The sequence below is a fragment of the Uloborus diversus genome, unplaced genomic scaffold (assembly GCF_026930045.1).
Source record: "Uloborus diversus isolate 005 unplaced genomic scaffold, Udiv.v.3.1 scaffold_1190, whole genome shotgun sequence".
Lineage (NCBI taxonomy): Eukaryota > Metazoa > Arthropoda > Arachnida > Araneae > Uloboridae > Uloborus > Uloborus diversus.
Window position 1 is genome coordinate 2,524 of NW_026557866.1, and position 27,369 is coordinate 29,892.

Consider the following 27,369-nt stretch of genomic DNA (forward strand, 5'->3'; position numbering starts at 1 on the left):
AAATTTAGAAATTTAGCCTCAAATCGAAAGCATTTGAAAATATCAATCATTTGCTAAATGTTACTCTAACTTTTCATGAAGCAGCCTGGTTATAATGAAAATATTTTTTGGTTCCTATTCATTAACACTTCAGAGATTTAACCATACATGATGCTATACAATACTTTTGCAGCTAGTTTTGAGACATTAAAAAAATAAACCATTCATCAATGCACAAAAAAAGTAGGAAATTGTATTTTTATAAAATACCTACATTTTCATCACTATTTTCTGCTGGTTCGATTTCTTCAACATAATTGGAAGGAAACCAATGCTGTTTTTTACCACCATAATCACCTTTCCACCAGCCACCATTTTCTTTACTAACATTAGTAATAATAGCATGTTTCGGGAAGGATAATTCATCAATGCGTTGTTCACGGTAGTCAAACAGAGCCTTCACTGTGATCTAAATCATATTTCAATAGGTTAATTACAAATTTAGTAAGTAGAAGAAAATACTAAATACATTTAAATTTTTCTTTCACAAAAAAAAAGCCTCGTCTTGTACTGATGAAATTTAAATGAAAATACTTCTCTTTACGCTTTCAGTCTGTAAAGATAAACTCTCTTTTACTGGAGAATACGTGAAAGACAATGAACAGATTGATAGAGAATAAAATTAAACTTTTCTTGCAGACGGAATTTGGAAAAAAAATAATAAATCAATAAATAAACAAATAAAATTGTCTGAAGTTACAGTATGAAATACAGAATTCAGCCAGTTTCCAAGTTCTTGCTAGCTAGTGTAATATAAGCCGCAAAAATATTGTAAGGCATAATTCATGAATAATACAATGATTAGTCAACAATCGACTCATTATTTTCCATCTACTAGAAAAAGGACTACCAATGTGACCATATGAATGTCATTTAATAAACGGGAAAGTCCGATTCAGTGAAATTAATTCATTTTTTGTTTCATGCAATCCAAACACCTGCTGTAGAACTTCAAACATAAATAACTAAATCAACTAACTTTTATATTTAATTTGAGAGATTAAGATGAAAATCAAAAGAAAAATAGACCCATGAAGAGATCTCAAAGTATTTACACATTAAGTAATTACCGACAATGTTTTCCCTACTTAAAAAAAAAAAAAAAAAAAAAAAATCTGGAAGAAATCTACTTCAGTAGAAAGTTACACCATAAGCACTTTTATGCAACAATTTTCATTTTCTCATACAGTATTTGCAGTTTAACAGACTATTTGTTCATGACCAATCTTTGTGCCGCATAGAACTTGACTGCTTTATCTGTTCATGAGAGAGTTGGAAAGAATACAAAACATTGATTGAGAATCGAAATCTAGATTTGATATAATTTTATGAATATAACTTTCTAAATTGAATCACTTGATACAACACCAATCATCAAGAAATAGTTTTCTGTTTTTCACCTTACTATAAGTACCATTAATTAAAAATATTTTAAAACATCCTATGTTAGGAAAATTGTTATGTTAATAGCATAAGGTCAAGGTTTTGATCTATATGTAGCTTAAAACTTGACATGTTAGATTAAAACTGAGATCATTTTGGGACTCGGACATCAAAAGTTAGTCACAAACAAGTGACAGATCTTAAGGCAACCAAATCACTGTTTTCTAAATTTATTCTTAGTATCATTTAAGTAGGAATTGCTCCATAAAAAGATATAGACAACCAAATGTTAACTTTGCATTTCATTAAAACTAAAATATCATATACAATTAAAATGAAGAAAGAAAAAATGACTTATCATTATTGTATACAAAAATAGCCCAACAGATAATAACAATAGCAGCAGAAAACATACATTATGGGGGGGGGAGCAAATGTCAAGCAGAACAACATTTGAATTCATGCCGGATAACACAACTGAAAAAATTTAAATGCTTGCTTTCACAGATTAATATGAATGTAGCTTATCATAACTAAAAAGTGAGCAAAGATTAGAATGATTTTCAGCAGAGTAAAAAAATAATAACTAAATAAATATACATAATTTTGAACTTAAAAACACAAAACGTCAATATGCAATAGAAAATTGCCATGATAAAAAATAAGGAAAAAACATTTATTTTAGTAAAATGTTAACAAAACAGGCAAAAAAAGGGGGGGGGAGCATGAGCATGCTGACAGATAAATCAATCACAGACCCTTGATTTAAAACAGTTTGGATCCATATACATTCCTGGAGCACCATAAACAGGAGAATATTCTGGTGCCTATTAAAAAGAAAATATAACTTATTAAAGCACACACAAAATGATTAGATACTCAATCACCAAATTCTGAAAGTCAAAATATTTTGCTTTATACATAAATGTAACAAATATGTTTCTTAGATATACTTAAAATAAACACAGCAAAACAAATCATGTTTAAGAAAGTTATCAAATTTCAAGCAGAATGGCAACTTACTAATACCAATATTACAATATTTGAACTAATAAGCAATTATTGGGTTGTTCGGAAAGTAGTTTAGTTTTTTCACGACAAAGGGTTTAACTGCATTTTTTCGAACCCAACTTCACACATAAACTGCATAATCATTATATCATTCAAGAGCTGATATCGCAAGGCTTGTGTGTGAAGAAGTTCAACTGAATCTACACAGTAGTTTTTGGTTGGTACCCTTTTAAATATGGAGAGCAATAAGCAGTATTTTTGTCATAATTTACTTTTTTACTATAGAAAAGATAAATTTGCTGTTCAAGTCAGAAAGAACTAACTCATGTGTATGGAGAAGATGCATTGAGAGTATGCCAGTGCCAGAACTGGTTTGTCAAATTTCGATCCGGCAATTTTGATGTTGAAAATGCACCATGTTTTGGAAGGTCGGGTCTGTTGAAGCTGATAGACACAATAAAGGCATTAGATGATGCAAACCAGCAAATATTAAAATGTAAAATCGGTGAGGGGTTAAATTTATTGAATTCAACTGTTTATAACCACTTAAAGGTCTGAGGTTTAACCTCGAAGCTCGATATATAGGTTCTCCATGTTCTCAAGGAGAGAAATTTGTGTCGTCATTTTAATGTCTGTGATTGGCTTCTCAAACGTCAGGAAAATGATCCATTTTCAAAGCGTATCATTACTGGGGACAAAAAATGAGTTGTATACAACAATGTCAAATGCAAAAGATCGAGGAGCAAAAAAAATGAACTGGCTCAAAGCATTTTAAAAGCCAATATCCATCAAAAAAAGGTGATGCTATCTGTTCATGGGATTTTAAAGGAATCTTTTTTTGAGCTTTCACCAGATAACACAACAATTAATTCGAAAGTTAACTGTCATCAGCTGGACAACCTGAAGGATGCACTTCAACAGAAAAGGCCATAATTAGTCTACAGAAAATGAGTAATGTTCCGCAAAAATAATGGGAGACCACATACAAGTTTGGTCACTCAGTAAAAGTTTTTACAGCTTGAATGGAATACATTGCCGCACCCACCACATTCTCCATATCAGGTGCCTTCAGATTATTATTTGTTCTGATAACTGCAAAATTTTTGGATGGTAAAACTGTTACTTCAAATGAAGAAGTCAAAACTCACCTGGATCAGTTTTTTGACAGCAAAGACCAAAAATTTTATGAGTGTGAAATCATGCCATTACCAGAAAGATGGCAACACAAAACTCGACTGTGTAAAAACCAAAAAAAAAAAAAACTAAAAAGAAAAATGTATATCGTACACAGATAAGACGGTTTGGGGTCAAAATGTCGCCACCGAAATGTCGCGGGACAAAATGTCGCGGCCAAAATGTCACCGTTCCAAAATGTCGCCGGGCCAAAATGTCGCCGGCCCAAAATGTCGCCTGTCCAAAATGTCGCCTGTCCGAAATGTCGCCTGTCCGAAATGTCGCCGGTCCAAAATGTCGGCGGGCCAAAATGTCGCCTGTCCGAAATGTCGCCTGTCCGAAATGTCGCCTGTCCGAAATGTCGCCGGTCCAAAATGTCGCCGGTCCAAAATGTCGGCGGACCGAAATGTCGCCGGTCCGAAATGTCGCCGGTTCAAAATGTCGCCCGTCCAAAATGTCGCCGGTCCAAAATGTCGCTGGGCCAAAATATTGCCGATCCAAAATGTCGCCGGGACAAAATGTCGCCTGTCCAAAATGTCGCCGGTCCAAAATCTCGTCGGTCCAAAATGTCGCCGGCCCAAAATGTCGCCGGTCCAAAATGCCGCCGGGCCAAAATGTTGCCGATCCAAAATGTCGCCGGTGCAAAATGTCGCCGGTCCAAAACGTCGCCTGTCCAAAATGTCGCCGGGCCAAAATGTCGCCTGTCCAAAATGTTGTAGATCCAAAATTCGTTTATTCAGTTGGTAAGAAAAATTTAAATGTACAAAAATGATGTTTATCACCAAATTTGCAGAATAAATGGTTACTGCCTTTAATGAATGTCTTCGTTATAAATGGGACTGGACTAACTGAGTTTCATGATAAATTCTAAAAAGATTATTCCGTTTTGATTCGCAACTCTCGGCTGTTTTTCAGTAAACAAATAGAATACAAGCGTTACGTTATCTTATTTCTTGTGACTCGCTATCTACCAACTGTAAAGCGTTCTGACGGCGTTCAGTTCTGACATTCGCTAAATTATTTTAAACTTTTCTTCAAGAATAGTGTGCGTTTGTATGTGACCGATTTTTTGGGGACATTCTACGTCAAAACCTGTAGTAAGAATTCGAACGATACCCGCAAGTACCCATATATGATTTAGGGCTGCGTGGTTTTTTGCGTCAATTCGTTCAAGATAGTGGAGTAACTGAACGTTTTCATCGATATGCGTGACTGTCATTGCTCAAAAAATGATGAACGGAATCAAATAAAATGTTAGGAAGCAGCAGGAGGACAGATTTTGGGCTCAATAACACCAGAGAGTGGAGCAATCGAATGTTTTTTCCTTTCTTTTTTATTATCTGTGATTGATATATCTCAAAAAGTAATACAGTAGACCCTCGTTTTCAGCGGGTTTATTTTACGCGGCTTCGATTATACGCGGTTGAAGATTTGACACCTTTATTTTATTTACGCAGATGAGTTTCGGTTTTACGCAGATGCGGCAATGCAAACAGGTAACATTTTCCTCTCTTTCAAAACCCAAGCTCCTAAAGATTGCAGATTACACGTAACTAACTGCATTTTGGCGTGCTAATAATCGAACTTGGGTCCTTGGAGACATTTTATGCGATTGGTTCCAGAGCTTTTTCCATCAGAAGTAAAGTGATTAAACTCACACAGTTCAGAACTCACTGGAAGAAGAGCTTTTAGGAGTGACAAAAGAGGTCAAAACCAACGCGGATACCGACTCCGGTGACACACAACCAAAAACGCTCACATTGAAAATTTTCGAACCATCCGTTAGATAATAGGAATGATCTTTCTGATTTGTTAGTGAAAGAAGATTCTATCATGGAAATGACGCAAGTGATCATGGATGAGTTAATGCTAAGCAAAGAATTGGAGGAAAAATTCTTAAGGACTACCAAAAAACTATCATAGTCAGCTCTTCTTCATAAACAGAACACGAAATTAGTTTGTTTTCTTTATGCATATTGTGCATAAAAATTGATATAAGTACACATTAAACTTATTATACAATTGGTCATCACTAGAATGAAGTATTTTTTTTAATCTACGGAACCTAATTCCTATTTTGACACTAATATTAGGTCTCAATTTACGCGGTTTCGATTTACGCAGCATTTCCGTGGAACATAACCCCCGCGTAAAACGAGGGTCTACTGTACAAGGGTTAAGACAAAATTTGGTCTACAGGTATATCTTAAAGGGCGAGTTGCTCATTTATTTTTGGCTTCAGTCATCCCAAAATGATGGATCACAGAATAATTTTTATCGTTTTATGTGACTGCTATATCTCAAGAAGTAATGCGAGGATTGATACAAAAATGTAGTATACAAGTGAAATTAAACGAAAACAAGCTTTATTTTCGTTCTAACTTGAGTTTCGTAATCGTTTACGTGAGTCAGTGTAATTAAATAAACAATGAAAAATATACTGAATTTATATATGAGAGGTTGAGCATGATATCAATAAAATCTAAATTAGCCGTGTATTCCTCTCATTTTTGTAGCACTTTAACTAGCGTGAGTGTTAAATAAAAACTGAGTTTGCATTCTTATATAATTTGCGTAGTAAAAATTCACTAATTAAAACAGCAATTTTTTCTGAGAGAGAAAAATTTATTTGTTTATTATTATTATTATCAATATTCTTTTCTTTCTGAATTACCAAGTTATATTGAGCTGGAACTATTACTTTTTGAAACTTATTTTAAAAATAAGTCTAGGTCAAAATTGATCTGAATAATCTCATTGATATCAGTTATTTCACCCTACATTATGAAATTTTTTCTTTTCTATTTAAAATTGGAAAATGTGATTAGCTGACAAGCGCTACTTCGCATGCATGAAAGTATCCTCTTGAAAACCTTCAATAAAATAGCTGTTCTGAAATTGTCCCTTGATGTTCTATCGAATATATAAATTTCATGAATGTTGAGAATTGAAAATATTTGTCATCGCGTAGAGTCGTTTTTCAAAAATCTGAGTGAAAGACACCTGTTTTAGCAGTTACGGGTTTCATCGATTTCAAAAGATTTGACGGTGAACATTTCGACGTAATTTCAGAATTTTACTCATAAGAGATGGAAGTTCCCACGGCAGTTTTGATCTTACTTTAACCAACGTATATCTCACTGAAAACGTAGTTTTTTTTTTTTTACAGTTCTTAGGGTAATGTTGATAAATCTATGAGAAAATTAAATTTCATTAAGATACTTTTCTACTTTATTTCCACCCTGGCCCGTGATTTCGAATTTTTCCAGTGAAAGGGGAGAGGGAGGATAACGGGCGTATGTATAACCAATGCAAATTTCATAGGATTGCTATAAAAACCACTCCCACTTGTATGTAAAAAAAAATTCAAAGTCGAGGGCCATTCCGCCTGATCCCCTAAATGACTGACCTGTCGCTACCGTAATAATATGCTAGAGTGAAGGAGTTATTTGTTTTTACTTCATTACGCCAAAAAATACAAACCGCCTATTCTCTTGCCATATTCAAATTGCGCCTCACTATTCTTTCATTCGCGTTTAGAACAGTTTAGTTTTACTTCCATACCAATTTTTTGTTTGAATCCTTGCGTTACATCTTGATCCTTTATGTTACATCTTGAGTATTATTATTAATCAGATTAAACGAGAAAGAGAATTCCATTGCAGCAGCCTTTCACATGTTTACGTTTGTAATAGTATACAGAAAAACGTATGTTTTTCTGAAAACTATTAATTTTCTGGAATTAATCTGATGTTTACGAATTAAGACAGGAGAAAACGTTTGGAATTTTTGAAGGAACTTACTTTGAAAGGCAATTAATATTCTTTCGCAACTTTTATGCTGGAAAGCATCGACGTACATTTAAATTTTTCGTAGAAATTGAACTAGCGAATTTTAGGCCGGCGACATTTTGGACTGGCGACATTTTGGGCCGGCGACATTTTGGACCGCCGACATTTTGGGCCGGCGACATTTTGGACCGCCGACATTTTGGGACGGCGACATTTTGGACCGGCGACATTTTGGGCCGGCGACATTGTGGACCGGCGACATTTTGGACCGGCGACATTTTGTACTGGCGACATTTTGGACCGGCGACATTTTGGACCGGCGACATTTTGGACCGGCGACATTTTGGGCCGGCGACATTGTGGACCGGCGACATTTTGGACTGGCGACGTTTTGGGCCGGCGACATTTTGGCCGCGACATTTTGGCCGTATACCAGATAAGACATATCATACATTCGAAAACAGAATAGAAGTATCAACAGCCAGGCCTATTCTTTCTGAATTAAGGAACTCCGTAAAATGTGAATGGGCCCCGACTGTTGATCCTTCTATTCTGCTTTTGAATTTATGATTTGTCTTATCTATGTATGATTATAAAACTATTTCAATGGTGCAGTTATTCAGTAGTACTTAATAACATTCTAAACTACTGGACTTATACATTTTTCTCTTTAGTTTTTTGGTTTTTATGCAGTCGGGTTTTTTGTTTTTATTTAATAACTTTTTATTTTACACTTTTTAGTTAATTTTCATTGCTTTAGTTATTATGATTACAAGACATTTCCAATCTTGTCATTTCATTGAGAGAGTTTGTATCGTGAGGTTTATTAAGTAACTTGCGGTGGTCGAAACTACTGATAATTAGTTCCTCTAGGGACCTAACTTGGCTTAAAGTTACATGTGATTGTTCTTCAGCAAGTATACGCGAACTTAAGTCAACCACAGCACAGCTATATAAAAAGCCTGTATAACTCATGATGACGCAAAATCAGAAACGTCGTCAGTCAAATCTTTTTTGCAAAACTAAAAAAGTCTGTAAAGAAAGCACACATCGCGAAACCGCGCGTCCCCTGAAGCATATTGCACAGATTTATTTTGATGAGGACTACAATCTGAGTGTCTTGCCCCCCTTACACGATATATTTTTTATTACAGTACAGAATATATACAAACAACACAGAAAAGAATTTACATCAGAAAGTGGGAAAAGTACATCCGGAGCGAGGGTGGGAATGGAACCCACCGCCTCAAGTGTGAGAAGCAATCGCTTAGACGAATTGGCCACTAAGGTCCCAATTAGTAGACTTAGTGCACAGAAAATTCAGGCAGCGAAAGCTACCTGCATTTGTCGCACGCAGGTTGAGTGCACCACAATTCCGAACTGACAAAATGGCACCTGGTTGTTGATATGGTGAATTTTGATTACTGTGTGTTTAGTGACACTCCCAAGGTTAAGACAAATCGATTAACGCAAGAATCACCAAAATTGGCCAAGGCGTTTAGCCTCTACAATGCCACATAGGAACAAATATACATACCTAGACTAATAAACACATTACCTGTCAAAATATTAGAAATTTTTATTAATTTTTCTTGACTTTCCAGTGCTAAGGAAATAATATTAATTATACTTACTTATTTTTATATGAGGGGGTTCTCCATGCCTTTACGCTACACTAAAAAATGCTGTACTCAAGAACTTTCATTTACTCTAACAAACTGGTGAAAAATGTAAACAAACTTTGCGGTTATCTGTTAAATTCACAGCGAAAAAAAAAAGACTTCATCAAAGAAACTGTTTCAATGAATTTAACTGTTGCCAATAACTTTTCTGGAGTTTTTTTCAAGAATTTCATCAAATGCAAATTGAATGGAACGTCAGTGAAGCTGTACTTAAGCGGTGGACATCTGTTCATCGATCTCTCTCTTCTTCCACGATGATGTGTCTTATATAGTCCTTGTATAGCTTGGTCGGTCGGCTTTCTGTGTTCCATTCCTGATTTGTGCCACAAATTACCGGTGTCCAATTAGAACAAGACTTCAGGACTGTTTATCAAGATGGATTTTTATGGAGCACCAGTGGTACAAATGTTTTTCAATTATGTTAGAGTTCCTGCAATATTTTTTGGTTTTATTGCTGGCCTTAGGATTCTATACGAATTTTACTTAGAAGCTTTAAAAATGTTTGTTAACATGCTGTACTTTTTATCGAACTAATAAATGTTAATGATTTACTTAAACATGCTTCCTAATTTGACTCAACCATGACACATTTCTGAGGTCCACTAAAAATTTTAATTAGTTTTATTTAACATACCCTCCTTTACGTCACACATGCGCAGTTGGGTAAAAAAATGTTGGATCAGAGTGGCCAATACCTAATTTAATAAAATATTTATTTATTATACGAAAATTGTCTTTTAGTTTCACAATATAAAAAAAACGAAATTACTTTCCGAACAACAAAATAATTCATACTAAGATAATGGTAATGATATCGACACAAATATGAGAAAGAAATTTCAATATGTAGTTAACAAGCACTGAAACATTCTTTCATCTAAATAAGGGGCCATTGTTATCATGCCTAGTAAATTCAAAAATAGAGTGAGAAGGGACAGAGAAAATGAAACTATACAATGGAATTAGAAGAATAAAATACAAATATTTTAATATTTTTAATTAATGATGCAAAATTATTAAATTTGGGTTTTAACTAAGACATTTGAATATAATAAAACCATCTTTTAATATTCACGTGGGGAAAAACTCTGTCTTAGGTCTCAAAACTCTGAAAAATGGTACCATGTATATACATAGAACTATGAGATAACAGGTTTATAGTCAAAAGTGGTCCTAGAAAATTGTTGCCTATCTTCAGATGGAATTTTCCCTCTTAAAGAGGAAGATGAGAGGAGGGGGGGGGGGTCAAACAGAGCTTACTATGAGTAATTAACTCCTTCTAATCCTCAGTGCTTGGAATCAAACAGTTTGCGAGTAATAGAGATTTTTTTTCCCTTTTACTCTTTTTACTTCAATGAATTTTTCTAAGAAATTTAACATAATATTAAAAAACATAATCAGCATGAAAATAACTTACTGTTATCTTTTTTTTTCTTTTCATTTTTTCATTTATTTTTTATTTAAAAAGAACTACTAGCAATATTTTATGCATTCAGTGCTACTCATTTTTTATTGCAAGTTTAAACAACATTCGGGTGATAGCTGTTTTAAAATATTAATTTTGTTTTTCTGTTTTTATTGAATTCTGTTTTAGAATTTTTCTGTTTTTTTTGAGTTTTAAGTGATCATTGAAAACAGTCATTACTTTTAGCTGTAACACATCATTTTGTCTCTGGAAATAATTTACACATTATATATATCAATCAGATACCGGTTTTTAAGAGGTTCTTTCCTCATTCTCTGAACATAGTTTCTTCATCGAATATGATTTCATATTTGTTCAAAACACCATTAATGCTCAGTAACTTTTTCTGTCACATCTGCATCTTTTTAGGTAATCATCTAATCTAAAACTCTTGTTATTGGTGAAACTTTTAGCCCAACATAAACTGCAGCAGCTTGGGCAAATGATCAAGGAACTTCTGTGTTGAAATAGTGTTCCAACTGTTTTATAATGGTTAGAAAAATTATTTTGTTTGATTTCAGGTGTTTTTACACCATAAAAATGTCATTTTATCCATTGGTTTTTGACAATTACTTTGAAAGTAACACAGCCATTCCATATCGAACACAGTCAAAGAAATCTGGCAATTGCAAAAGATTTCTATTTTCAGATTTCAATGGAAATTAGAAAAGAGGAATTTCTGAAGTTATTTTTTTAAAAAACTACAATTCATAGGTGTATGAGAACATAACAAGAGGACTACATCATTTTTTTTTCTCTTGCAGTGAGGACCAAAGTAACATTTAATTAAAGAAAGATAGACAGGTAAAAATGAAATACTTACACCACCTATCCTTCGAACAACTTCTTCATTGACAGGATACTTTAGCTTTACTTTTCTGTATAAAGTATTTTTTTCATAGTAGTTAACTAACTCCACTAAGCTCTCAAATTGTGCTGTGCCTATTGTGTATAAACGTCCTTCTAACTTGATGCGACAATGTTTAATTTTATTTTCGGCTCTAAAATAAATAAATGCATCAAAATAAATAAAAACATCAGGAGAGATAGAAAAAGCATGACATTCAAGTATTAAATACAAATTTTCAAAAGCTATCAAAATTTTCCTATTTGATACGTATATATATTTTTTCTTTTCCAATTTTAAACTAATAAAAACAAATTTTGGGGACACCCTTAAATTATTGAGCCATTTGAAAGAACGTTTAAGTAATAAGTGTATTGTGCAAGATAATACTGTAAGATAGTAAACTGTGCAAGATAACACTGCTGTGTGCAGGTAAAAGGCAGTAACTGTACATTTTTTATTTTATTGCATTTTTTGTCATCTATTGTAAGTTACTTTATTGTACAAGCCAGCTAATTTGGTTTCTGCTGAAAAAAAAGCCTAAAAAGCTTCTAATTCCAAAATTTTTCTATTGTTAGTATCATGGGTGCAAGTTTGGTGATGTGTTCAAGACAGAAAATATTTTCAGCCTCCCCCCTCCCCCCGCATGCGGGCTTAAAGAAAACTTTATGTGTATAAATGTTGTAGATTTTAACAATGCCAGTTTTAGACTCTGTGTTTGATTTAAATTTTAAGCCTCTAATTGTAATATTTAAGCAATTTGACATCATAACTCCAAAAAATCTAAAATCCAGCAATAAGAGGGGTGTCTGGGGCTCTCCCCCAGAATTTTTTTCAAGTTGAAGTTCAAAAAACGCTATGGTAGACCATTTTGGTAAAGCTCTGGGAAAGGAGGGGTTCAGGGACTCTTACATCAATTATTTCAAACGATAGTCCCAAAATCATAATATTGGGCGACCTTCAAAAATATTAGAGAAAGAGGGGGGGGGGGCGCTCTAGGCTCTCCCCGAAATTGAAGCTTCAAAAACGAAATTGTACTCCATCTTTCATAACGTTTATAAGCTTTTTGAATGCACTATTGAAGGGATTGAGTTTGGGGAACCCTCCTTCGGCAATATGTCGGAATTGAAGTTCCAAAAACGCAATTTTAGACGATGTTGGATAATGTTAGGGTTAAAAGCGTTTGCAGCGCCCCACCATTAGTTTTTTACCGATTGTAAACATTTTTATTGTAGCAATAAAATCGCTTAGGACATAAGATTTTCACTTTTGCAACATAAATCAGTTCTGATCGGAAAGTCTACCCAACAAACCAGAAAAGAAGGAAAGGTGGGGGAAGGGTATGACTGACTAATGGTAATGAACTGGCACCATTCCCCCACACAGTCTTCATTTGAAAAAGAATTCTTTTATAAGATAGCAGGTGGTGAAATTAGCAATAAAAAATCGCTTCAGTGAAGTAGATATATTTTTTAAACAAGGTACCCTTTCCAATATTCATTAATTAAAAAAAGAAATAGGGGAACGGAATCCTAACCCCAGGCAGGGTTCCCGAATCACATCCCTCTTAAGGCACTCAAATAGAGCCTAAAGTGGCGCTTTAAATATTTCAGCATCAAAACATTTTCCCAAGAGAACTCACGATACCCTTCCTCTGAGTTCACCACAAATGTCCTAAATTCCAATTTTTAAGGCTTCAGTTTCTAAATTGTTTTGTAGGAATTGTACCCCTCTTACCTATAAACATGACTTATGACCGCCTAAAAAGTTTCATACTTTAATTTTGGAAACTTTTTTAAAGAATCTTCCTACACCCTTCCCCATTAAGTCATCCAAAGATAGCCTAAAACAAAGCTCTTAAAATTTCAGAAACGGAAATATTTCGGACTGGGGTGAGGAATACCCCCCCCCTCATTGTATTTACTAAACGCAGCGTAAGTTTTTGCTTAAGATTTATTTTTCTATTGAGAGAGCAACTCCTCTCCACACATCGCCAAAGGCAACCCGAAATTTTAAGACTTCAATTTCGAAAATGCTTCGAGAAAGACCCCCAAATTCCCAAAGTCTTTACTCACTCAAAAATAGCCAAAACGGCATTTCAATACTTCAGCATGGAGAAATTTTCGGGGAGCGATACCTCCCCCCCCCCCACCCGAACTCCTTCCCCTAAGTTCACTAAATTTGCAGTTTCCCCTTTTCATCACCGAAGATTTAAGAATTTAAATTCTACAACTTACTGAGAGAAAGCCTTCGAATTCCGTCTTCTTAAGTCTTCTAAAGATCACCTAAAGCTGAGTTCTGAATACTTCAGCTTTGAATATTTTTTGGGAAAGGGGAAACCTGAACCCCAAGACTGTCTAAAATTGCGCTTTTAAGACTCCAGTTCCGGAATTTCGCCTAAAGAGAGCCCCTTCCTTCCTCTTGACATTGCCAAAGACAGCCTAAAAGTTTTAAGATTTCAATTACAAACACTTTTCGGGAAAGGGTCCCAAATGCCCTTTCACTCAAGTCATTTTAGTGAAGCCTCAAATAGTTTTTAATACATCAGCTACAAAACATTTTAATGTTAGAACTCCAAAACCATCTCTCATAAATTCACCAAAGATTGCCTAAATTAGCGTTTTTAAAACTCCAGTTTTCGATTTATTTTTAAAACCTCCCCCTCCCCACTTTTGCATCATTAAAACAGCCTAAAACTTTTTGACTTTTAAATTTTTAAGATTTGCAAAGGAGAAATAATCGAACTACTCCTAGCTTCAAAAATGGTTTTCAATTCAGTTTTTCGATATTTTATACTGGAACCCTTGAGTAACCCCTCCCCCCCCCCCCTCTTAGAGTGTCCAAGATATAACATTTTAAGACCTCAGTATCGTGGGTTAATTTGCGAACTGATTACCCTCTTTGCAAGAGCAGCGTTTTTTCGCAAACTCGTGCTGCCGTTGTTTTTCTCCTTTCCTTTCTCTCCCCCCCCCCTATATTTCCATTCTAGCGAGTGTTAGATTCAATGACATTGGAATTTAGTGATTCCTCAAGTCTTTGTCAAAAATGCAGTAACGGTTGCCCATCGGTGTTTCCAACGAGCTTGAAATTTCCCCTCCATTATTTTCAAAATTGCCATTTTCACTAATATCTTCAAAATGCCAGATAGTTTCTGTTTCACCTGGTATGTGGACGCCCTTGCTGTGGCGAAAACATTTCATCTTGTCAGCAATCACTCTCAATCGGTGATTCAGATTCAACTCTTAAGAGCGTACATAATTTTCATTTATGCGTATAATGTTTGCAAAAAAAAAAAACCCGCAAATGAAAAAAATGAAAGGATGATCGAAAATAGCCTGCAAAAAGGCTAAATTTTCAATTAGAGCCGATTATTTCGAAAAATCAGGGAGAATAGCGAGCAACTTCTCGGTCAGTAATGCAATGAGTTGGAAAGAACAAAGCTAAACCTAAAAAAAGTCAAACGGCGAGAGTCCAAAAACCACTCCTCCAAAAGCACGTTGCAAACAAAACAAGCCCATGACGGAAAATGGAGAGAATGTTGATGTAAATTCGTGGTTATGGAAGGGTCCAATAATATATAAAAGCATGTTTTCAAACTCAATTTTTCTTTTTTAAGTAAAAACTGAAAGAAAGTCATGGAATTTCTTTCCGTCCCTACCTCTGTCTCGGAAATTTTGTCCAAGACGGAAATCCATCCTGGGACGGAAGGTCTTGCACCCATGGTTAGTATTGAATCCACCACACATTTCTTCAAATATCTCGAAAACTTATTTCTGCAGATACTACCATTTACCTCACCGGTACTGCCGGGACCTCATCGATTCCTCGATAAACAGGGTGGAAATAACTCTATGTACACCTTTATAGCAGAATTTTAGCCGACTCATGATCTTTTAACAAACCCAGAACTGACTTACCCCTCCCTCCCTTAATAGAAACAATGATGGTTGCTTTTAACACAAATCAATATGTGTCTATCATCAAACAATATAGAACCATATTAAAGGTATTTTGATCGAAATTCGACCAACCCCTTTTAACAAAAAGTGATTCAGTTAAATGTATTATATTCTTTGCACTTTTACAACTCATAAATATTCAATGTTAATTTTTGATACAATTTTATATAATATACTTCCTCAAACATAATCACATTTAAAGAAGAAATTAAAAGGAAAATAATACCTAAAAGATATTGCAAAACAACTTGTGTTGGATTCCTTTTCGCTGGGTCGTACCAAAAATGCACCATCATAATATATTTTCTTCAACATTTCTTCAGCCTGAATTCTTGTCATGTTTGCGTGAAACCATCTGGAGCAGGGTGGAAAAAAAATCTCATATTAAAACTAGCAAATTATAACATAAATAAAAAGATAACACAAATTGCTCTCCTGTCAAGCAAGCTATAATTGTCTAGTTTATTTTCGATGTCACGTCTTTACTTTTTAAACAGAAGTGGTTTGACTTTGTGGCCGTACAACAAACTTTGAAAGAACGAATCTATTTCAATCACTCTAATAATATTAATTGTCTCTTATTTAGAAAATAGTTTACTGTTTAAGACTACGGACAAATGTAGATATCATTAGAACAAGAGTTATAAATGTTTTCTTTTTTTCCACAGACCTATTTTCAAAAAAGCACTAAAGGTCAAAAATTAAAGTATACTTTTAAATACATGAAAAATTTTAAATCCAATACATATATATTTTATTTATAATTTTTTATTGGTGACAGCCCAAATATTTATCTTTTATAAGTGTTCCAAATATGGTGCATGTTTTGTCTTTTTAGTTTTAGGCAAAAAAAGAAAAACTGGATAGTTTTTCTGAGGTTTATAATTTGACTGCATGGAATGCTAATAGTCATGACATATACATATATGTGAGGCAAAGTAGATTGGATATGGCTTGCTTTTCATTCACTGACATTGCAAATAATATTTGAATATTTTTACAGTTTTCCTTTAACAAGGAATACTGTTTTATCAAATTTATTAACATAAAGAAAGAACACTTACTCTTTTCCTTCATGCTTATTTGGCTGAGGCACTGGTTCTGTTAAACACATACAAAACTCGGGGCTTCTCAGTTGGTTGGATTGGTAGTATGTAATTAGACTGTACAATGTGTCAAAGGAAATTGTGTCAATTAAGTAGTATTTTGTCTGACCTCTCTCCTGTTTTGATCTGATGCGACAATGATTTACAGTACCCTGACGCCTGCCGAATAAACAAAACAACAATTATAAACCATGATGGATCAAGACACAGCAAGTACATTCAAACCAGTTTATGCTCATTAAAAAAGGACTAGGATGCAAGACTACACAACTCCCGCACTTTTTTCCAAAATTTCACTCAACAAAAATCATGGTAATTTTCCCTCCACACTGCAGCCCTATCGGTAAGAGTGTGGCGGTGATAACACGTTTCACTGTGAAGTGATTTTTGAGGATGTCCTGAACATGAAGGTTAATGTTGGGACAACCTCTATCTGGTGAAGGTGAAGTAAAAACCAATTAACCAATCAAAAATGAGCATTTCATCAAAAAAACTCTTGGTGGGAAATTTTGAACTATTTTTTTAATTCACTCAAACAAGTTCCCATTTCATCATTATGTTTTACACAAAATTATGTTCATTTTTGAGAAATAATTTCACTGCTAAACAACCTTTAAAGTGGGGTTGTTTAATTATGGCCCCCTTGTATTATAAGCATCAAAAACAATTTTTGTGCAGCCCAGCCTGCCCAATGGAATAACCAATTTATCATGATAAATTATCCTAATCTATGGAGTATTCCATTATATGGGATCATAATTGACAAATTACAATGGTTTGGTACATTGAAAACTCATTGCATTAAGCAAGACATTCTTTTAACCGATATTCCAATGAGCGGGCTTCACTGTAATAAAACATTGATGAATAAAAGAGAAGAAATTTTAAATCCTTAATTTTCTTTTAAAAATCAAATTTTTAAGTTACATATTAAACTATTTTTTGTGAAAATTACTTTGTTTTATAAAACAGACATGAGATAATTAGAAATCCTCAAATAAAAAAGAAATAGTCAAAAGGTATTAAGTTTCCTTAAAAGAAAGAACAGCATCACTTAATATTTTTTGTACACATTTTAACAATAAATACCCTAGTTCCCTTAAAGTTATTTTCACTCTTATTATAAAAATAAATAAAAATATCACAGTAATTAAATTTTTTGAAGGAATGTAGTAAAAAAAAAGATTTTTACTAATGTAATAAATAAATAAATATGTTTATTTAATAGATGCTTTTTGTATTAATATTGATTTCAGTTGCAGTAATAATATACTAAAAGAAAAAAGAGTTGTCTAGTACAATAAATAGTTTGTAACTCAATAAACCTACAAATTTCGGTAGTGAGACAGTGCTAAACACGATACAAAAGAAACAAACTTTATTATTAACTAGCAGTACCCGCACAGCAATGCCCGTGCTAAAAATTTAATGGAAGTCCGTTGAATTAAAAAAAATTGACGCTCCTCCCCCCTGATGTGAAATGATCATTTTTCTTTGTATAAAATGCGTACACACCTTTTCAAAAAAAAAATATATATATATATATTAAAGTTTCTTTGGAATTTAAAACTTTTTGTCAAATCATTAAATTAGATTTACAGTTGCTTTAAAACTCTATTTAGCGAGTGAAGCGGTTTTTACTGCAATTTAAAAGATTTTGCCAAATAAACAAAAAATACATCAAATAATATCTTTCAAATGTAAAAATAGTTCTGCAACTCTATTGTTTATGCCAAACTCGCCCAGCAACCATGCTATCATAATCCATCCGTCTAACGAAAAAAAAAACAAACATCCAGTGAAACATTCAAAAAATGTCAGAAAAAAAGAAGAAAATGTCGTACATTTCACTCGGATAAAAACAAATCAAAAATTTCTTTTCATTCAAAATAAATCGCCAAAACAATGAATTACATTTACGGTTGCTTTAAAACAATAATCCTAGACTGAATTGCTCAGCGCCTAACGCGCCAAGCGACCACGCTACCAGAACCCAGCCCTTTTGCGAGTGAAGCGGATGTTTTTTCTTTTGCAATAATAAATGTTTCGCCAAAAGACAAAAAAGTATAAAATCACATTAACAGTAGCTTTCAAATCTTTATATATATATTAAGAGCTGCGTTGCCCGGCTTTGCCCAGTCTACCTTGAGAATATAAATTGTGTCAAGTGGCATATATTCAACAATCAGGCTTAAATAAAAGGGAAAAAAAACACCATGCAAAATTACCCAATTCTAAACAATGAGGACAGATATTAATACTTTTAAGAAATTAAAGACGGATTTTAAAAGCGTAACCATGGAAATACGAAATAAAATAAGTTTAAGAAATTAAATACAAAATAAGGAAAGAAACAATGGATTCAAAAAGCGTAACCGTGGAAACGTGAAAATAAAATGGTTGACAACCTGAATCAAAATCACATTTTTTAAATTTGATTTAAAAACGCTTGTAACTGTTTTTCTTTTGAAGGTAGAAGCTGGTGAAAATAAAATGGTTGACAACCTGAATCAAAATCACATTTTTTAAATTTGATTTAAAAACGCTTGTAACTGTTTTTCTTTTGAAGGTAGAAGCTAAGTTTTTGGACCAAAGGTCGAGAGAGATCTGGAGTAAAAAAACGTTTTTTCCAATGGTGTCAAAAAGAAAACTGTGGGACACCTTCTTCACTTTTTATTGATAGATTTAATGATGAAAGTAGTGCCTAAATTTCAGCTTAAGCCTAAAAAAGTTCAAGCTAAAAACGCAAATTACTCCCACCGTAATTAAGTTAGAGCATTGAAACAAATTATTTAGCATGTATAAAATTTTACCCTTTTCAACGATATATAATATTAGTATGTGCAAGTAATTTTTCACTCCAATATTCGGGAATTTATGTAAACTTTGAGCCTAAATTGGAATAAAAAAAGGACTATTTATCGGGTTTTTCGAATTATAGCCTATGTCACTCAGCAAGGAAGCACCTTTCATATAGTGAAGAAATTTTTCAAATAGGTGCAATGGTTCTGGAGATTACTTCGAACATATAAACACACAAAAATCCGCCCTCTCTCTATAATTATTATAAATAACGTTCTTTTGGATAATTCTCTCATAGGTAATCAGAAGCAACTTGCTATTTAGATAAAATAACAAGAACTTTGAACTATGAGACATTTTCTACATTTTTATTTTTACTGAATGCATTGTAACTATTCAATTCAGGGTTTTTTTTTTTTTTTTAAATAAAGAATTGGTTGATTCAAAAATTGGTAATATCATTTGAAATAGTAATCACAAGAAGATGTAACTTTCCGGTGTAAAATGTGTACTGAAGACAGGAACTAAAAGATGTTTACAACATTAAACGGAAGATTAAATGTTAGAAGACTAAATGTTATCATTAGATTCTAGATTATATGCAAGTGTATATATACATATATTTAATTGCATGCTTTAGCTTCTTTTGCAAGTCAAGTGCATATAGATGCATAAAAGTAGCAAGTTTTTTTAACTAAATGCACATTAATGCCTTTTTTACTTCATTAGATTTATTTCACTAAAAAAAGACACAATAAATATTTCATTCTTCTCAAATGAAAACATCATATCACACTCCAGAGTCCTTCGTACAAACCACTATTTGTGGTTTCACCAATTGGATAGGGTGCTAAACACAGCACTGTTTTTTTTTTTAAATCCATGCCAGAAGTCAAGCAATCCCCAGTTCAGAAACCCCAGAGGTATTGATTCACTTGGAGGACTTTGTGACCCTGACATATTTAATGTGCCCCAGTCACCATTAACGAACATGGAGGAACTTTGACCAGTTGGCATAGAATCCCGGACCCTCGGTTACAAGTCCGACTTGATCAAACCACTTCTTCAACCATCTTCATCAAACCAGTCCAAGGGCACCCATATAGGGGGCCAGGGGGAGGGGGGCACGATCCCCCCTTAGAAATTAGAACTTCCTTGTTTTTAGTACTTTTTTCTTTTCAAAAATGTAAAAATATTTCTTCTCCAGCCATCAATGAACAAGTAATTAAAAATGTCAAATTGTAATGACTCTAATCTGTCCTGAAATCCGCTTCCATGGGGAAAATATCCTGCTAAACCATGGTTAAAATATCTGAGCCCCCCTTGCAATATTGCATATGGGCGCCCATGAACCAGTCTTCTTGATCAAACCACCATGACCCAAATGAAAAACATCAAGCGACCCATGGAAAGTCCTTTTATGGAAACAAATAGGGCCTACATTTTTACTGGGTCTGAACACATCTGAGCATTTTGAGTTTTCAAACTATAAGGCTATTGTTTAGAACATTTTTTTTCAAATTTTCATTAATAAGTATGCCTAAAGTAGTGAGAGTATAAAAATAATTTAATTTCTGTTCATAGAACAGATTTGCCTACAGTGAAATGCGATTTATTAGTGGAAAAAGAGCCTAAGTCAAAGAATTTAACACTATTTTAGAAAATGACAAAGGATATCCTTTCATCAACTGAAAGAGATCGGCAGCTTTCTGAACATTAAGAGGATGAGTTTTCAGCTGGTATTTCAGGGCCTGATACACCACTCAATATTTTAAACACCACTCAATAGTATCTGCTTAAGTTGAAAAGATATTTTCTCTTTAGAAGTGATCTTAAATAACAAAAGGCAATTAACCTTCAAGATCACATTGAGATTTTTTGTAATTAGCGAACAATGAGTGCACCATTTTCAACGTTTATAATTGTTTTAATATATATATTTATCACCTTAAAAATAAAATGCAAAATCACCAAAATGCAAAAACAGAAAAGCCAATCAAATTCCCTCAGATGTGACATTTTTTCTTCATGGAAGTAAAACAAATATTAATGCATATCGTTACATTTTAGTGCATATTTGCATGTACATTTTAATATTTTTTTTAGTAGGTGCATATCATCCATTTAGTACTATCATCCAAATTACTTACCAAAATGAAAGAGAGTAATCACCAACAAATGTCTCACTTTCTCTAACGAGAAATGTTCCATCGCCCAAATAAGAATATTGGTTTAGAAGCTCCTCAGCTTGAGCTCTACCCCCAGGTAGCTTACCATGAAACCACTTTTCACCAAAATGTAATTCATCACTTGGAATGCCCTAAACAAAAATCAGAAATGTACAATAAAAATGTAAACACTAATAAGTAGGAAATCTGCAAGTCATTTGCACAAAATTCTTCCAATGTTACCTCTCGGTGAGTGTTATTGTCTTCAGCATCATCTTCATCCTCAGCAGCTTGTTGTTCCTCAGCATAGTACATTTTGTTTTGAGTAAGCATAAAAAAGTGTGGTCTCCATTCATGATCCATGGGATCTTCTAAATACAGAATCCCATTTTTCACAGCATTACTGATGTCTGATTCTCCACCAACTGAGTAAAATAAAAGTGATGTTAGTTTCATTTCACGAAGGTGTTTTAAAAAGTAAGGTAACAAGAGCTCTTGATGGGAGAGCAGATTCTCTGCATGAATAAAAATCACGCTGAAGATAATGAAGATTATCAGAGTTTTCAAACGGTGTCGGTAGATGGAGCTGCATATCCACGAAGAGGACAAAATGTTCATTGGAACATGGCTGCCTTGATGAAAACTTGGTCAACTGTAAATCTAGCTGGTTATTGTGCTTCACTGGGTCGATTGCGAGAGGGAATTCACCATAAACAACCAGGACAGATCACAACAGGCGGTTTATTGTTGCACGACAATGTTTGACCACACACAGCCAGTTATGCGCAATTTTTACAGCGTTTTCGGTGGGAGGCATTGGAAAACCCTTCTTACAGTTCCAGCGTCGCACCAAGTGGTTTCTATCTCTTTGGACTTAAAAAAAAAAAAAACACTTGGGAGGTCAGCATTTCAAAACTGATGCTTCGGTTCAGTTAGCCCTCATGGCGTGGTTTCACAACCTTGATGTTGATTTCGTCCATGCCGGTTTCGATGCTTTGGTGTACTGCTGGTAACAAGTATGACCACTATGTAGAGAAGTAATCTGTACATTTGCCTCTTTAAGTTGTATTATTTATTTAACTTAAAAGGTTTAATATGTATAGCCTAGAGCAGGGGAGAGTCAGAGGGAATATGATTCAGTTTTTTTAATTTATCAAAATGAAAGATGTTAATGGGTTAAATTTTTGCACAGAACGCAGGACAAGGGGTCATTGCTTTCAGCTATTCAAGTCTCAGGCCAGCCTGGAAATTAGGAAAAATTATAACTTGAGTAGGGTTGTGGGCACTTGGAACAGCTTACCAGAAGATGCGGTAAGAAGCAAGGGGGTGGTTAGTGTTAAGAGGGTCATTGATCTTCATTGGGGACTAATAAACTGACTAGGACCAGCCTAGCCTGTCCAGAGCCTGTTGCTGGTTGTCACATTTTTATTTGTATTTCCAGAATAAATTTGTATGCTGGGCATGTTACCTTACATTTTGAAATCCCTTGTAATTTCACTCATGATAAAAATGAAAAATAACAGTGTTCTCTAACACAGCAATTCTTTTCATACTGCAAAAAAAAATCTTTTTTTTTTTGCCTTAATTATGCATTATATGTTACTATTTTTTAAATAATGGTTTAACTGCAATTGTACTATTTACTTCAAAAAATTTACATTTTTAGCTTTGAAAATATTCCAAGAAAAAAAAGAGATTCAAATTTGAAAAATTCCAAAAATTATATTAGCAGCTAAAAAGCAAGGATCATTTTAATTTTATTAGCTATTTCTGATGGTGAGTTGACTTGTTTTCTGCATTCAGGAGAGGATATGCAAATAAGGGCAAAAAATTGCAAAACAAGGACCAACAACCATCGGTGCAAGTTTGGTGATGTGTTCAAGATGGAAAATATTTTCAGCAACCATGCATGCTTAAGGAAAAATTTATGTGTATAAATGTTGTAGATTTTAACTAACCCAGTTTTGGAATCTCTGTTTGATTTGAATTTTAAGCTTTTAACTTTTGTAACATCATGAACTTAATAAAGAATAAATACCTTTGTGCTGAAAAATTAAAAAGTCAGTAATCCAACGTTATTAAGCACAAAACTTGGAAATGATTGCAGACACGTGTTTCGGTGTTACAAGGAACACCTTTTTCAATGCAAAGAAGTGTGAGCTTTTGGATGAAAAGTCATCCGAGAAAAGCAACACGGTGGAACAGGAGATAGTATAAATATCAAAAAATAGAAATTAAACAAAACAAAAAAGATAAAATGATGCATGGAGACAAAGTTTATTATATAATTCCATCAGGAAAAAACAGTTAAGTAATAAATTTTAAAAGAAAACCCATAAACAATGCAAAAAGTCCAAAAATGAAACCACTCTGAATAAATTAGCAATAAATTTACCAGCGGGAAAAACTATGTATGGAAGCAATGTATCAAATGGAGAAATGCAGAAAAAACCGAGTGAAGGATAAACATATCGGAATTAGTTAATCACAAAACGAAATAAGAAAGCAAAAAATGAAAAAAATGAAAGTAAGAAATGTACGACGTTTACATAAAAATAATAGAAAATCTAAACCAATTTTAACAAAGGAGTCCACACAGAGGAAAAATAGGGAATTGCAGTAAGATCGTTAACTAAATTAGAACGGTTCCTCAAGATGTGAAAAGATTCCCAAAAATCAAGACCCAACGAATTGGGGCATTTTTGGATAATTTGATAAGAGTTAAAAAACTCTTTTAACTCTTATCAAATTATCCAAAAATGCCCCAATTCGTTGGATCTTGATTTTTGGGAATCTTTTCACATCTTGAGGAACCGTTCTAATTTAGTTAACGATCTTACTGCAATTCCCTATTTTTCCTCTGTGTGGACTCCTTTGTTAAAATTGGTTTAGATTTTCTATTATTTTTATGTAAACGTCGTACATTTCTTACTTTTATTTTTTTCATTTTTTGCTTTCTTATTTCGTTTTGTGATTAACTAATTCCGATATGTTTATCCTTCACTCTGTTTTTTCTGCATTTTTCCATTTGATACATTGCTTCCATACATAGTTTTTCCCGCTGGTAAATTTATTGCTAATTTATTCAGAGTGGTTTCATTTTTGGACTTTTTGCATTGTTTATGGGTTTTCTTTTAAAATTTATTACTTAAGGGTTTTTTCCTGATGGAATTATATAATAAACTTTGTCTCCATGCATCATTTTATCTTTTTTGTTTTGTTTAATTTCTATTTTTTGATATTTATACTATCTCCTGTTCCACCGTGTTGCTTTTCTCAGATGACTTTTCATCCAAAAGCTCACACTTCTTTGCATTGAAAAAGGTGTTCCTTGTAACACCGAAACACGTGTCTGCAATCATTTCCAAGTTTTGTGCTTAATAACGTTGGATTACTGACTTTTTAATCATGAACTTAGTTTAAATTGTAATATTTAAACTTTTTTGATATTGTAATTCCAAAAACTTAAAAACCGTGAACAACGAGGGGTCTGGGGTTCTCCCCCAGAATTTTTTTTAAATTGAAGTCCAAAAAACGCTATGGTAGGCCAGTTTGGTAAAGTTCAGGGACTCTCCTTACATCAATTTTTTCAAACTGATTGTCCCAAAATCACAATATTGGGTGACCTTCAAAAATATTAGAGAATGAAAGGGGGGTGGGGGGAGCACTCTGGACTCTCCCTGAAATTGATGCTTTAAAAACGAAATTGTACCCGTCTTTCATAACGTTTATACGTTTTTAATGCATTATCGAAGGGATGGAGTTGGGAACTCTCCTTCGGCAATATTTCGAAATTGAAATTCCAAAAATGCAATTTTGGACAATGTTGGATAATGTTAGGGGTAAAATCGTTCGGGGTTCCGCCATTAGTGTTTTGCCGACTGTAAGCATTTTTATTGCAGCAATAAAATCGCTTGGGTTATAAGATTTTCACTTTTGCAACCTAAATCAGTTCTGATCGGAAAGTCTACCCAAGGTAGCGCCAACAAACCAGAAGAGAAGGAAAAGTGGGGGAAGGGTATGGGCGACTAATGGTAATGAACTGGCACCATTCCCCCACACAGTATTCATTTGAAAAATAATTCTTTTATAAGATAGCTGGTGGTGAAATAAGCCATTAAAAAAAACACTTCAGTGAAGTAGATACATTTTTCAAACGTGGTACCCTTTCCAACATTCATTAATTAAAAAAAAAAACAGTAGGGAAACTGAATCCTCACCCCAAGGAGGGTCCCGAATCACATCCTTCTTAAGGCACTAAAATATAGCCTAAAGTGGCGTTTTAAATATTTCAGCATCGAAAAATTTTCAGAAGAGAACTTCTCAACCCCTTCCTCTGACCACAAATATCCTAAATTTGAGTTTTAAGGCGTCAGTTTCTATTTTTTATTTTTTCTAGGAACAGTACCACCCTTACCTATATGCATGACTTATGACCGCCTAAAAGTTTTAATACTTTAATTTTGGAAGCTTTTTGAAAGAAGCTTCCATTCCCTTCCCCCTTAAGTCATCCAAAGATAGCCCAAAACAGAGCTCTTAAAACCATCTCTCATCAATTCACCAAAGATTGCCTAAATTAGTGTTTTTAAGACTCCAGTTTCCAATTTTTTTTCAAACCTCCCCTCCCCACTTTTACATCATTCAAGACAGCCAAAAATTTTTGACTTTTAACTTTTTAAGAGTTTGCAGAGGAAAAATCCCGACCACTCCTAGCTTCGATTCAGTTTTTTGATATTTTGTTCCGGAGCCTTTGAGAAGCTCCCGCCCCCCTTAGATTGTCCAAGATACAAACATTTTGAGAACTCTGTATTGTGGGTTAATTTGTGTACTTACCCACTTTGCAAGAGCAGCGTTTTTTCGCAAATTTGTGCTGCCGTTATATTTCTCGTTTCCTTTTCTCTCTCTCTCTCTCCCCCCCCCATATTTCCATTCTAGCGAGTGTTATATCGAAAGACATTGGAATTTAGCAATTCCTCAAGTCTTAGAATATTTTACCAGAAACAGGTCAAAAATGCAGGAACAGCTGCCCATTGGTGTTTCAAACCAGCTTGAAAATTTCCCCCGATTCTTTGCAAAATTCCAATTTTCATAAAAATCTTTAAAGTCCCTGATAGTTCCCATTTTGCCTGGTATGTGGACGCCCTTTGCTGTGGCATAAACATTTTCTGCCGTCAGCACTCACTCTCAAGGGGTGATTCAGATTCAACTCTAAGACATTTTAAGAGCGCACATAATTGTCATTTATGCGTGTTAAGTTTGCAAAAAAAATGCAAATGAAAAAAAAAAACGAAAGGATGACCGAAAATAGAAAGGGAAAAGGCTAAATTTTCAAATAGAGACGATTAATTCGATAAATCAGGGAGAATAGTGAGCAACTCCGCGGCTTGCAATGCAGTGAGTTGGAAATAACAGAGCAACCTAAAAAAAGTCAAATGGCACAAGTCTAAAAGCCACTTCTCCAAAAGCATGTTGCAAACTAAACAGGCCCATGGAGGAAAATCGACAGAAAATTTGTGGTATGGAACAGTCCAGTAATATTAAGCATATTCTTCAAACACTCAATTTTTCTTTTTTAAGTAAAAACTGAAGGAAAGTGATGGAATTTCTTTTCGTCCCAACCTCCGTCTCGAAAATTGTGTCAAAGACGGAAATCCGTCCTGGGACGGAAGGTCTTGCACCAGTGCCAACAACCTACTTTTCATAGTTCAGGTTATTTATTTGTGAAAATTTTGGCCTAAATAACCAGATGACAGCTCATATGGACATCAGACACACACAGAAACCCAAACAAACAGAAGATTTTATTTACATAGAGATACTATGCTTGAACTTCAATCTTTTGTTAGAATTAAATTTTTGTTTTCACCCTTAAAATTTAGACTTTTGTGTTACTTCTCATTACAATATTTTAAAAATTTGAGAATCCTTAACGCTTTTTGTAAC

The 27,369-nt window shown here is 34.0% G+C and overlaps 1 protein-coding gene across 1 annotated transcript in view; it reads right to left on the reverse strand.

Annotated features, from left to right (window-relative positions):
* Positions 1-253: 253 nt before the first annotated feature.
* LOC129232353 (1-phosphatidylinositol 4,5-bisphosphate phosphodiesterase gamma-1-like) overlaps positions 254-27,369 on the reverse strand; it is a gene marked incomplete at both ends in the record, with an annotated part of 52,053 nt that continues 24,937 nt past the window's right edge. The window contains 7 exons of the mRNA XM_054866502.1: positions 254-448; positions 2,181-2,249; positions 11,368-11,545; positions 15,577-15,705; positions 16,415-16,615; positions 21,409-21,578; positions 21,670-21,851. Coding sequence (XP_054722477.1) covers positions 254-448; positions 2,181-2,249; positions 11,368-11,545; positions 15,577-15,705; positions 16,415-16,615; positions 21,409-21,578; positions 21,670-21,851 — 1,124 coding nt within the window. The remainder of the gene's footprint in view (positions 449-2,180; positions 2,250-11,367; positions 11,546-15,576; positions 15,706-16,414; positions 16,616-21,408; positions 21,579-21,669; positions 21,852-27,369) is intronic.